The 14759-nt window shown below is 36.9% G+C and overlaps 2 protein-coding genes across 2 annotated transcripts; both read left to right on the forward strand.

Moving 5' to 3' along the window:
- The first annotated feature begins 107 nt into the window (after positions 1-107).
- On the forward strand, positions 108-8609 carry LOC134747642 (mitochondrial 2-oxodicarboxylate carrier). Its single transcript, XM_063682249.1, has 4 exons — positions 108-588; positions 1303-1575; positions 4271-4452; positions 8423-8609. The coding sequence occupies exons 1-4, from the start codon at positions 247-249 to the stop codon at positions 8538-8540; spliced, it is 915 nt and encodes a 304-aa protein (XP_063538319.1). The 5' UTR covers positions 108-246; the 3' UTR covers positions 8541-8609.
- Positions 8610-9801: 1192 nt separating this feature from the next.
- Positions 9802-13102, forward strand: LOC134747805 (uncharacterized). Its single transcript, XM_063682443.1, has 4 exons — positions 9802-10019; positions 10178-10453; positions 10958-11174; positions 12223-13102. The coding sequence occupies exons 2-4, from the start codon at positions 10180-10182 to the stop codon at positions 13067-13069; spliced, it is 1338 nt and encodes a 445-aa protein (XP_063538513.1). The 5' UTR covers positions 9802-10019; positions 10178-10179; the 3' UTR covers positions 13070-13102.
- Positions 13103-14759: the final 1657 nt, after the last annotated feature.

A 14759-nucleotide genomic window follows, 5' to 3' on the forward strand; every position in this document is an offset into this window, starting at 1 on the left:
CAGTGTTGCCATGTTTAGCTCACAGTTAAGGACGTACCGCGAATCGGTACAACTACGGTTCATATTTATGGAATACCTAAGCAAGTGGCAACACCATTATTGTGTATGCCGTCAGCTGTGCGATGACAGGCAGTGGTGCCGCTAATGTTTATTTTGTTTAAACTAAGTGCTAAAAATAATTACACTTATTAATAGTGAACTATAGTTATTCAGTGATTTATACTGTGGTTTTGAATTATTTTCATAATGGGAGATATAGAGAAACTTTTAAAACAAGCTGCAATGCAAATTGGGGCTGGGGGAAGTGCAGGATTTGTGGAAGTTTGTATAATGCATCCTTTGGATCTTGTTAAGACGAGGCTGCAACTGCAGGCAACAACTACAGCTATAAAGAGCTCTGATCCTCACTACTACAGAGGTGTATTCGACTGTTTAAAGAAGATGTACAAATATGAGGGAGTGACTTCTTTCTGGAAAGGTATCCTGCCTCCAATCCTGGCTGAAACTCCTAAGCGTGCAACAAAGTTTGTGACATTTGAGCAAACCAAAAGGTTTTTCATGTTTGGTTCCAGCACACCTACACCTTTAGTGAGATTTATTTTTTGTTACATTATTTTTAATTAAATTTAGTTTACTACATAAATTTGCACCTGCACCATTAAAAATTAAATAATATCTCAACATATATTTTCCACATATATTTGATATTGGTTTTTTCATGGAGAAGCAGGCATTTATATTATGTAATATTTGTAAAATTTAGTTTTAACCAATATCCTAGCAATATGTAATACAGGGGTGACTATAATATTACACTTGTGCTTATTTTTTTAACTTGTTGTTCTTTTGATATGTTTTTAAATGACCATACATATTATTTATATATTATCAAATTGGAGTCACCTGTATCTATATTTTAACATAAATGCTCTCCTTATAGTTAAGTATAGATTATGTTTGCAGAGAACTAAAACAGTTGCTTTGTTTTTGATAAGATAATATCAAGACAAGACAAATACTTGTTAACCCCTTCTATTTCGGTAACCATGTAAATAGATAAAACAGATAAAGAGACGCTGGGAAAAAAGTTAGGTACCTCTATACTTACTAAATGTGGTAAATTTTACAGTATACAGTTATAGCCGTAAAAGGCTCTTCTATTATTATAGTCTATGTTATAAATTATTCATAATCAGCATAATATTGTACCTTAGTTACTTAATAAGCTCTTTATTAGTATCTGTAAAAGTAATACCTACTTATTCTGTTTCATATTTCATTTCACAAATTGTATATTTTCAGACCTTTGCTTTAGCTGGCCTCAGCGCTGGCGTCACAGAAGGAATATTAGTAAACCCATTCGAAGTTGTCAAGGTCACGCTTCAATCTAACAAGTCTCATGCCACACACATCCCTAGCACTTGGTCCGTAACGAGGCAAATAGTTCGAGAAAATGGGCTCGGATTCAAAGGACTTAACAAAGGCATAACAGCTACTATTATGAGAAACGGCGTATTCAATATGGTTTATTTCGGATTCTACCATAGCGTCAAAGGTTATGTCCCTGAATACGAAGTGAGTATTTAAATTCACACAGAGTGCGCTAAGCTACATTGTGCTTTGTCATCATAGTTTAAGGTTTATTTTCGTCCGATATTGTAATGGTTCTTAGGCAGTTATGCATTGACGGATTCATTTAATGAGGTATTCCACTAGTACTCTTATCTGTTGTTGACCGTGTGCTTACTTGTAATAGTGATTAGATGAACGCAGAATTATATAACACGAATTTTATATAATAATAAAGGGTTCATAGACCAATCAAGTTAGATTTTTTCGAAGAATTAATTTCCAGCAAGCTGGAAATCGATTTACCTTCATTTGGTTGTAAATGCATGTAATCCGAGTTTGCGCAATCCCAGGAGGTGTGCATACATGTTTGCTCTTTTCTCAGTTTTTTATTTTAAGTGTTTAAACAATGCTTGTAGCTCGAAAAGGGTACGTCCGACATTCTGTTTCATTTTAGAAAGCGTTAAATACTGCGTCGAAGTAGCATCTAAATCTTCAAATTCTGTTCAGTGGTATTTGTAACAATATGTTACTCTTCGAAGGCTGTAAATATGGGCACTTTTATTGGATTTAATTTGACTGGCCTTTCAGCAATCAGTTAAAATACATGCATTATTACCCTCTCATATAATAATTGCACATTCAATAATATTATCAAACGAATAGTGGTATTTACTATGCGCTAAAAAAACATTAGTAATAGATTTTCCTTCTTCTTATTTTCCTTATCGTAAAGATAAAGTACGAGTAATAAAGGTTACGTTACGACATGAGTATTTAACCTGGCAGTAATGATAAGATACAGTTTTGTATTTTACATGTCAAAGATGTTTCTCTACATTTGCAAATACTTGTTAAAATGTAAGTGCAAATGTTGTCTTTTAAGATGATGTATGTATTTTAATACTGAAACAAAAATATGGATGAATATGGTCACAAAAATGTACTCTTTTAATTTGACATACCTATATTTATTTATTTAAATTATTTATGAATTCTTCGAAGGACGGGCCAGAAGATTGTAGTTTTATGGCGGCTGTACTATGTTTGTATACGGTGCTTAGAAGTTTGATGTAACTAGGGGATATTTCTTGGTGACTTAGAGCTGTGAAGATGGCATGGTGTGATATGCTGTCAAACGCTTTTGAATAGTCTACGAAGGCTAAGTAGAGGGGGAGATTATGTTCGTGGCATTTTTCGATAACTTGGTTTAACGTGTGTAGGTGGTCGGTGGTAGACAGGCCGGGGCGGAATCCCGCTTGTTCGGGTGGTTGGTGCAGATCAAGTTGACCCGAAATGCGGTTTTCTATTATTTTTATAAATATTTTATAAAGATGGGATACAAGGCTAATAGGGCGATAGTTGCCTATATCAGCCTTGTCGCCCTTCTTATGCAACAGGATTATGTTCGAATGGCACATATTTTTAGGAAAAGATTGAGTTGCTATAATTTTATTAAATAATTTACAAATGTGAGGAATTAATGATGGCTCCCTAACTCGCAACGCTTCAGTTGTGACGCCATCCTCACCCGCGCTTCTGCTGTACTTCATTTTCCGAAGCGCTAAGTATAACTCATGCTCTGTGATTGGTGGGATGGCGCTGAAACTATCGTCTTCGATTGGTAAATCTTGAGTTCGGAGGGAGTCCGAGTAGAGAGCCTTAGTCGAAGTGCAAAGGGGAGTAAAACAAGGAGATCCGCTATCGCCGAAACTTTTCACCAGCACATTAGAACATGTCTTCCAGAAGCTTGCGCCGCGTTGGGGAGACAAGGGGTTGGTTCTCGGAGAGAAAAGGTTAACCAACCTGCGCTTCGCCGATGACATTGTCCTTTTTTCCTCAACGGCATCCGAGCTACATCATATGCTAGAAGACCTTAGCTACGCAAGCCTCGAGGTTGGACTGAAGATGAATATGTCAAAGACCAAAGTCATGACTAACAGCACAAAACGTAGGATTGAGGTAAACGGAGAACACATTGCATATGTCCATGAATACCTTTATTTGGGCCAAATAGTCTCTTTCCAGGCGCGACAAGAAAAAGAGGTCGACAGACGGACCGAGAACGCCTGGAAGAGTTATTGGTCCATGAAACACCTCATGAAGGGAGACCTACCTCTATCACTCAAACGTAGGCTCATGGACATGTGCATACTTTCAGTCCTCACCTACGGTGCTCAGACTTGGTCTTTGACGGAAGCTCAGAAGTCCAAACTCGGGGTTTGTCAGAGAGGTATGGATATGGAGCGCAGCATATTAGGTGTGAAACTCGGGGATCGCATCCGGAACACCAAACTGCGCTCTAAAACCCAGATAATAGATGTAGCTCGGAAAGCGGACAAGTTAAAGTAGGACTGGGCTGGTCATGTCTGCCGCATGCCGAATGACTTGTGGGCCAAAATAACCACAGAGTGGGTGCCCCATGAGTCAAACCGGGGATCCGGCAGACCTCGTCGGCGATGGCGGGATAACTTGGACTCCTTTTTGAGCGACTGGCCAGATGTAGCTCAAAACCGGGAGGAGTGGAAGAAGAGGGGGGAGGCCTTTGCCCAGCAGTGGGACACAATAGGCTCGTAATAAAATTTATGAATTATATGTAAAAAATCTAATCGTATGAATTAGGTATTCAATAATAGCACAATATCAATCACAATGGTCTTTCAATCATAATAGCTATTATTTTAATCAACTTTTTTCGCAGGATCCCGTTTTGGAATTCGGTCGCAAGATTGCCATCGGTTTCACGTCTGGCGTGCTCGGGTCTTGTGTGAACATTCCCTTCGATGTCGCGAAGAGTCGCATCCAGGGTCCGCAGCCGGTCCCGGGAGTGGTCAAGTACAGGTCTACTACAGGGGCAATAGTAATGGTGTATAGAGAAGAAGGGTAAGTCATTATTATAACTGTGGTTCTGCGTCTTACGCCCTTATTCAAAAAACTTAGCTATAAATTATACATATATGAAACTAGATGCAGGCAAATATAGATGGTATGATCGTATAGATGAGCTATACGCGTGCGTCCGTGAGGGACAGAACATATCACAATGCGACAAAGTAATTGTAAGTGCATCTCGTTCGGTCATCTGTTCCCTCCCACATTTTATCTATATTATTGCACCTCTATGCAGGCAAACGCTTGTTATCAAAGGCTTGTTAAATTAAAACACGTTTAAGATATAGGTACCTACGATTTTAATATAAAGTCATTTAATATATAGTCTTGTAGTCGTTTATTAAAATTAAAATTACAGTTCTTCTAGAGATATTTTATTAAGAAATACAAATTTAAACAAAAAAGAGTATACATTTATTAAGAAATACAAATTTAAATAAAAACAGCTCCTTGCCATTCCCGGTGCAAAGGTTCCCATTATGGTGCTTGCAGCGGTGCCACGCTGGATTACTATTGACTAAATTGGTTTGCCACTTTTGCCAGACTATAATATTCTATTTTAAATCTGCCAGGAACTTAGTAACTTGAGTAGGTAGCCCTAGTTTACCTATGATAGAGCCCTAGTTTACCTATGATAGTTTCCGTCCATGCTCTAGTTTTCGTCCACTTGACGGATCGGCAAATGATATATTTCATTTTTAATTTGCTACTTGCGAAATATCATCTTTATGTATATAGATATATTGTTTAGACATTAAGGATTGCAATTAGTCCAAATTTTTACAGCAATGTAGGTTTGTATTCAAATTTTGTCAAGTGAATGGAAACTAGAGCTGGACGAAAACTAGCGCAATGATCCTATGAATCCTATCTGATAAGTCTGATGAACACGTTTGATATCACTGGATTGTTGTTTACTAAGTAGTTCACTGTCTTCACTGATCTAAAAAATACTATCACCGGTCGATATTATCGAGTGATATTGATGACACATATTATCTATCTTTGTTGACACATACTCATCCTTTGTTGATAAACTTATCGTTTTAAAAAGTAGATAAATATATTTATTATTCAAATCAACAGAATTAGCGTTCAATACTTACTTATAATTATATTTGGGAATATGCTAAATTTAGTCACAATTTTGGGTTTATTTAAATTATTTTTGTGACCCGATTCAATCTTCGCTTTGATAAATCTTGTTTTATTGTTGGCAAATGTTTTACAAATACCGTTCTTGATTAACATTTAACACTGGTTTATTTCAAGAAGAATATACCGGATGTAAAATTATGACAATTAGTTAATTCGCGAATCATAATAACATAAGTATTTGGTTAAAAGTAAACTTTAATAGCTAAAAACATAACAACCATATAAGGCTGCGCGTGCAGTAAAGGGTTAAGTAGGTAAGTTTAGGTTTAAGATAAAGTTAAGTTGCATATCAACAGCTAACACAAACGCAAAGGAGCCTCGTCTGCCAACAAACCACTGTGTGGTTTGACAGAAGAAAATAGGTATTTAGTTGTAAGTAAGATCTTTGAATAAACGTTTTTTTTTTTTTTTTTTTTTTTATAATAAATATGATAAATAACATAAATATGAGCTAGGTTATAAACAGTATAGTTACGTATTTTCCTGAAATATGAGAAAGCTTATTGCACAGCAGAATGTGGTTTCTAGAGTTGCACATGCAGTTTTGTAATATGTATTGACCACGTAAAGTTCAGCGGTTTTAGTGCATTGCCCGAAGTTGTTACGCCGTGCACATGTTCTTGGACTGCATCCAAGTGGCCCGTTATTTACGCAAAGTAGTAACAAAGATGTACTAATTATACCACATTGTAGACTAAACTAAACACCAATGTAAAAATATAATATCAATCTAAACAACTGCAGCTGCAGTAATAATTTAGCCACTTTTATATTTAAACACACACTATGTGTAACTTCATCTATTTTTTTTTAACCGCGAACTTCTGATGTACGTGGAAGTCAAACAAGTGTTTAATAATCTTATTTCCGTTCTAATTGTTGGTTACTTATCGCATACAACTATTTAATATGCCTTCTAATTGCCCAATTGGTGTGCTGATAAATAAACTCAACTAGGCAGTGAACGGAGACAGTTCATTAAATAGCGACAGCTAAATATATATCTTGGATTCAGTATTCGTTATACAAATGCAAATCGTCTATATTGCACAACCTCAAAATAGATAAAGACAGAGGTAAACAACAGGGTTATTTATATTACGTGCAAGTGTAGGCATCGGCTGGAGAGTTGAGGTGAATGATTACACACACAGCTACAGAGTTCTATTAATCGCAAAAACAGTATTGATTGAGTGAATGAATTAGTGATTGTGACTTCTGGCAAACCCACTTTGTCAGTAGAAAAAGGCGGGAAATTCAAAATTTCATTGGGAGCTTAACCCTTCCTGTCATCATCCTGTCCTGGTCGGTTTCGGCCTCGGCGACTGGGTTTATTCTAGGGCTAGTGAGAGCGACGATCGTGAGCTTTCAGGTGGCTGACGTAGCCTATTTTTGCAGTAAATGTACGACCACACTCACCGCAGGTCAGCACCCCTTCCACCCTTCCTGTATATTTTTTTTTAACCTTTTTCTACTGACGGAAATGGACTCCCAAACTATATACAGTATATTATGCTTGAATAAATAAATAAATAAATCAGAATGTGTCCGGAGCGCTGCCCAGCGGCGCGGTCGTGTATTATAGTAGTAACATAGGGTGGTGTAACAGTGCCTTTTGGCCTCACCATCATCTAATGATGCCAAGGACCTGCTTAATATTTATTTTTCCTCATTGTTAAATGTTACTTAAATAGATAGTTATGTAGTTATAGACATGTATTTTTTATACTTAGCGCATTGCTAAAACTGCCAGCAAAAAAAAAGAAAAAAAAACTTGTTTTTTTTTTGGTCCGTCTTGCAGTTGGCGGTTCAACTTGCTATCGGTACGAAAAAGAATACTAATTTCAAAAACTCCCTGTCATTACGTGATTTTGTTGTTGTGTGCGTGAACTGCGTGACTTCGACTCCGGGCCGTCAAGGGCACACACGACACATTCACTACCCCCAACGCACATGTGCGTTCACCGTCATACAAGTTTGTTCCTAGGCCACGCCCCCTGGCAGTGAATGCGTTAAGGCATCTGTTTCCTACGTAGTCAGCTGGCCTGCGACAAACATGGCCAAACTACCGGAGGCGACATTCTTGGAGCTTCTCCGCTACGTCACGGACTGCGAGACTGCCACGGATGTACTCGTTGCGGATGCGGTCAGCGCGCGTAACGCCGCACATCCACCGTAGCATCTTCATCTCCGTAACGCAAACCACAAGTTAATTAAGAATAATTATTTATAATTATAACTAAAATACCAATTACTAATTTCATTTGTGATTAACAACATGAAATAAATTCTAGTAGCAATGTTTCGAATGTTTTATCACTAGAAAAAATTTAGCCGAGTGCGTGTCGGACTACGCATAATAGAGGGTGCCGTACCTTCGTTCAAAACAAACCGTGTATAAAGTTTATACACGGTTTGTTTATACTATAAACTCTATTTTACTTATGACCATGACTATGACATTGAAATGAGGTTTATTCAAAAATGAATCATAGTGATAAATTTTCAAATTTTATCACGGTGACGGATATTATATCGGTGACGGTGTCCTAATATCATTTTTAGGGTTCCGTACCCGAAGGATAAAAACGGGATAAAAAATGTCCGTCTGTCTGTCTGTCACCAGGCTGTATCTCATGAACCGTGATAGCTAGACAGCTGAAATTTTCACAGATGATGTATTTATGTTGCCGCTATAACAACAAATACTAAAAAGTACGGAATCCTCGGTGCGCGAGTCCGACTCGCACTTGCTCGGTTTTTTTGGAATGAATATACATTCAAATATTTTGTTTTGTTACAGATTCAGAGCCTTGTACAAAGGACTGGTGCCGAAGGTGATGCGTCTAGGCCCCGGTGGCGCTATCATGCTTGTTGTTTACGACTATGTATATCATTACTTAGACAATAGATTTAAGTAACAATAACAAGTAACTTAGGTATATGACGCGTTGTGTAACCACTTTATTGTATGATAAAGTAAATTTGTAATAATAATATTTTATACGTCATTAAACAGTTCAATACTGCAATAATACTGTACATGTTAAATAAAGATGCTAAAGCTCATGGTGTTTTTAATACATACTTATAAAACTTATAAAAAGTCGGCCAACAAATTCCATTACTAAAAATAAACCGGACAAGTGCGAGTGGGTTTCGCCCACCGAGGGTTCCGTACTTTTTAATATTTGTTGTTATAGCGGCAACAGAAATACATCACCTGTGAAAATTTCAACTGTCTAGCTATCACGGTTCATGAGATACAGCCTGGTGACAGACAGACGGACAGCGGAGTCTTAGTAATAGGGTCCCGTTTTTACCCTTTGGGTACGGAACCCTAAAAAGCAGAAAATTTAGAAAAAGCATGAAGGGTACCTTTCGCACTTAACCTGTAGTTGGTCAAACGAGCATAGTTTGTCAAAGGACTGTCTCATTTCAAACATAGACAGAGAAAATCATACTATCTTTGTCTTACCCAAGTACACGCACCCAAAAGAAAAGCATGAGTATTGCTTTTTTTGTTCTTATTTACTGCCAATTTGGTTTGACCAACTATATATATTTAAGCTTAGAATAAATTTAAAAGTGGAAAAATTACTGCCTTGGATGAGACTTGAACTCACGGCCTCTGGATCAAGTCTCACTCAAGGCAGTAACTTTTCCACTTTTAAATTTATTCTAAGCTTAATAGCATCGATCGCAGACGTTTCTGCTTGTTAAAAATTAATTTATATATATTTATTTTTGTTTCTTGTTTGACTTCCTTTAATAAATTTTATCGGTTTATGGACAACACTAGAAATGACAATTCGTTCGAAATGTTGTTATTAATTACAAAGAATATTATAATTTAAAAACTTTTTTATATATTTTACTACAAAAAACCTGTAATTACTTTCCTGTTTTTTCTTTATTTAATTAGAACATATAATAATATTGTTACTCCGTTAAATAAAGTTCATTGTTAAATTTACGTATGAAGTCGTTTATGTACGTCGTACGCTTTTCGGGTTTCTGAACGATTGTTACGTTTAGTATGATGCGAATTTGATAATGTCAATGTTGCGAATACAAGGAACTTTTATTAAACTTGTTTAAACGATTTTAGTACTTATTAATATACAGTTCAGGTGATTTTTACTATACGGTGTTAAATGGTTCTAAAGACATTGTTTCAGGCCAAGGTGAATGGATAGAAATTATCATCCATTGTTGTTTTGTTTCCTAACAACAGATAGAACTGTGGCAAAATAACTATTACTTAGTTTTGCACTTTATTTCAGTTCTTGTTTTTTAGCAAAACTATAAACTATAGCAATGGGTATCGATATTCATGGATTATAACTTCATTCTTGGAATATATTGAAACAACGCGATCCACATCATCATTTCAAAAAGTAAGTTTTGCCATGGTTTTTCCTAATGAATGTTAACAAAACATGTAAAATTGCCGTAAACTACATTATTGAACAATATAACGTAGGGATGTAATTTACCATAACTTGTAAGAAGTTTACTCAGTGAAAGTTTCCGTTTTAATATATTCAACTTTCAGAAATGGAACAAATGCAAACTTCCACCGGTCAAGTGCTCCCCCACATCGTGCAAGTATACCAGCCGACTATAACAGACACCAAGATACAGAGCCGGCAGATAATCCACCTGTCTCACCCACCACTCACTTCACAGAGCAATATTTACCAGCAGCCCATGTCGGAGCCCTTGCATATGCCTTCACAGCATATTGCGCATGAGATCAGTCAGATACAGACCTCTCAGAACTTGGTGATGTCGTGTCAGCAGACTCATTTGCAAAGCCTGCCGTTGCAAGGTAAGCAGTTTTGTACTTACTGAGCCGACACAACAATATGGGCTTGAATGTAACTCATAATTCATTTATAAACTGAAATAGATGTCATATATGTACTAAAGAAAAAGTGAGTAAGCCCTCCAGTGGCGGAGGCTTGATTCAAACCTGCATCTTCAGCTGACATACTATATACACTGTCACACAATTTATTTTTCACCACACAAGCTCGTAAAGCCTCTTATTCTTAAAAAACTATTCAGAAGAGTGGAATAGTAATTTAATGTATTGTCTTGTTTCCTCTTGGTGGAATTAAACTTTGATGATTATGAATAATAAATATTTAATAGCATTAATTTAAAATTGATTTGCAATGTTTTACCGTTAATATTTTCCTCATGTTGGTATGGTAAAAATTGTTGTGGTTCATTCAGTAGCAAATTTCAGTAAAAAACCCGCACAAGTTTCTACTTTCCAAACCACATTAAATAAGATAAAAAATAAAAAAGGTATACTTTGCACTTACAGGGCAAATGTCTTCACAAGTCCTGCAACCATCGACACCCTTACAAATAACTTCCCACGTGATCCTGCCGCAAGCAGCCATGTTTAAACAGCACATGCTGGTGAACAGCGTGCATCACCAGTATTATAGTTACGAGGCCTATCAGAAGGACGAGTTTCAGAAGGATTGTGTGGCGAAGGCCGAGCCAGGGTTGCCGTCTATCAATGAGAAACAGATAGAGTAAGAGTGTTTTCACATTGGTCGATCCGATGTTGGATGTAGGATCCGACATCCGCGTAGGGCCGTGAGGGCGCACCCGGGCGCCGTTTTTAGTCACTCACACTACAACAAGCATTATGCCTACACATACGCACACAAACAAATATTATCGGTCCGACAGCTGACGGACAGGGGTCTCCGACATGGTTGAATTATCGGAAGTCAGAAGGCGCCTATGACATAAACAGCTGCAGGAGAGTGCCATTGTCATTAAGTCCACCTTTTTTGCGTTATTTATCGTTTTTAGGGTTCCGTACCCAGAGGGTAAAAACAGGACCGCTGTCTGTCTGTCTGTCTCTCTGTTCCTCAGTCACCAGGCTGTATCTCACGAACTGTGATAGCTAGACAGTTGAAATTTTCACAGATGATGTATTTCTGTTGCTGCTATAACAACAAATACTAAAAACAGAATAAAATAAGTATTTAAGTGGGGCTCCCATACAACAAACGTGATTTTTTTGCCGTTTTTTTGCGTAACGGTACGGAACCCTTCGTGCGCGAGCCCAACTCGCACTTGGCCGGCTTTTTAGTAATAATTATTTATTAAATGCATGAATAAATACAGAGTAACACATATATCTTACATTTTACTTCCTTCCGACATCCAATATCAGATCGGGCAATGGGAAAACGCTCTAAGTTGTTTGAATCTTAATTTGCAATGGAGGATTTCAAGTGATCCTGCCGCAAGCAGCCATGTTTAAGCAGCATATGCTGGTGAACAGTGTACTACTGAAGTTCTTTTTGGAATCTTAATTTGTAAAAGAGGTTTTAAAACATTTGTTGGCTTTACCTCTTTTTGAATTGATACATTTTAATAAAGTGCTTTTCTATATACAATTGAACGTTCGACTTTTATACGTTCAAAGCCAAGGGCAGAGAGAAGACAGTCTAACAAAACAAATATATGTATAAATTAATTCTTGAATAAGAATTTACATATATAAGCCATTTGGTAATAACTCTTTGGTATTTTTTCAACTTTTCTTATTTCATATTAACTTTCCAGATGTAAACCAGAGCAAGTGGAAATAACACATCAATCATTAGAAATCGAGATTGAAAACATAACCAAAAGATCAAGAAGCCTGGTCCCTAACCCTAACCAATGGGCCTGCAACGTCAGAAAACTGAAGCACCAACGAGGAGAAGCCTATATCAGTCGCCGAGGGAAATATGTCCCGGAACGAAGGGTTAGAAACACCAAAGACTGCCTCAAAACCTGTAAATACAAATGTAATGAGAGAATTGATGATACAGACAGAGAACATATCTTCAAAGCATTCTACTCCTTAAACGCTAATGAAAAGAAACACTTTTTGCTTAACACCACTGAAAGAAACTATGTAAAACATAGTAAGCTAGACACTGATCGCAAAAGAAAGTACTCTTTTAAATATTTCTTCTTAGTTAGAGCTGTAAGATACACAGTATGTAAGAATTTCTACTTAGGAACATTAGCTATATCTCAAAAGCCGGTCTATAATGTGCATTTAACTAAATCTGAGATGAACATCCCGAAGCCAGATGGTAGAGGTCTAAATCAGGCCAGTGCGCACTCTATGCCTCAAGAAATAAAAGATAAGGTAAGAAACCACATATTATCTTTCAACACATTAGATGGGAAGCAAATTAAGCAGTTTTCTAGAAAAAAACAATATCTAGATCCTATTGTGAGCATAAAACAGATGTATACTATGTATCTTAATGAGTGTAGTAAAGATAATGCTATGCCTGTGAAAGAGTCTATGTATAGGAAGATATTTAAACAGGAGTTTAATTTGCATTTTAAAAAGACGAAAGACGGTCAGTTGTGCTGTAGATGTAAAGGGCCAGTGAAAAAGAAATTGTCGTAGATAAACCTAGTAAGGGAAAAAAAATCTTAGCTGTAAAAATTGGAGCACGATTTTTACTTATGGCGTTATTAGCCGGGTCCACACGGAGCGAGCATACGCGCGAGGCAATTTCCTCGCGCACAAAACGGCCAGTGTAGACGTGCGTATCGACATTTTTAGACGAGACACGTCTACACTGGCTGTTTTGTGCGCGAGGAAATTGCCTCGCGCGTATGCTCGCTCTGTGTGGACCTGGCTATTCATAAATGTTTGTCAAATATAACAAATAGTTGATAAATAGTTGGTCCCTTTCTGTAATTTTGACATTTCTGTTTGTTAGAAAGAAAAAAAATGTAAGAAAGAATGTAAGACGTTGCTAAGTTTAACCTTTTGGGCGCCAATGACGGATATATCGGCACCGCAGGCCCAACGCCAAAGACGGTTTAATCGGTCAAAGACCACAGAGCAACATAGACCTACGTGCATGTGCATAAAGTTCAATTTCAGTTTGACATTTCGGTGACGTGGCGTCCGAGTGACAGCTTTTGTGTTTGACACGGCGTCGAAAAGGTTAATGAATAAAGAGGTAGGTAAGAAGAGATTGAGCTCCGAATTTGACAGCTGGAGTAGATGGCGCTTTGCAACTTCATCAACTTGACAACCAGAGTTATTAAAAAATGTACGGGACCATACATCGACATCTATTATTATTACAAGCTTTTTATTAACTTGCAATGTATGTAAGTATGTAACTATGTTTGTACGGGTAAAATCTTGCAAGTTAAATTTGACCCACTTCCCGACTTCCGATGAAGTTGAAAATTTGCATACACATGTAAGTCGGGTGACAATGCAATATTATGGTACCATCAAGCTGATCTGATGATGGAGACAGGAGGTGGCAGGAACTCTGTGATAAAACAACGAAACCTAATTGTGTTCGGGGTTTTTAGAATTGTTTCGATTAGTATTGGTTGCATGTGGAAAGAAAAGTACAGTCAGCGATAAAAGCTTGTACCAAAAATGAAATCTTTGCCAAAAACTTATTTTAGCTGTTAAAATCGAAGCACAGATTTTTCTTAGACTACACTTTTTCTACATCAATAGCACATCAATAGGGTATTTGACTACTAGTCAAATCAGTTACTTTTTTCGAACTGTCAAAACGATTTTGCTACTATGGAATTTATATGAAACACTAGCATGTGACGTCACAATCAAATTACCTACTATAGTTTCATACTTGTTTTAAAATAGAAATTGTGTCTAAAAATAACTACTGTCTACGTTTCTCTTTTAATCTTCTAGTGCTTTATTTCATGCGTGGTGTAAAATAATTTATTTTCAATACAGTCAAATACCCTATAACAGTTTGGTGCGGGGTTAGCTTGGATATAGGAAAGCCAAGCGTCTAACGGATCAAGATTTTGTTTCTTAGACACACACTTCCTATGTGATAATTTCAACCTAGGTAAATACTAGATGTAAACTAAAGGTATAATTTATTTTATTTTATTTTTATTTATTCAGGTAAATACACATAATATACAACTTAATTACAAAAGTACCGTTAAACCAGTAAGGTTTGTCTCGGTACACCATCCGCAGTAGATTTGATACAATAATAAAATATAACAACAACATAAGAAAGTTCATAACATGCTTTTAAATGACAACAATCCGACACCGTTGCACTGAGCGCATATTAGCA

This window comes from Cydia strobilella, chromosome 15 (assembly GCF_947568885.1).
Source record: "Cydia strobilella chromosome 15, ilCydStro3.1, whole genome shotgun sequence".
Lineage (NCBI taxonomy): Eukaryota > Metazoa > Arthropoda > Insecta > Lepidoptera > Tortricidae > Cydia > Cydia strobilella.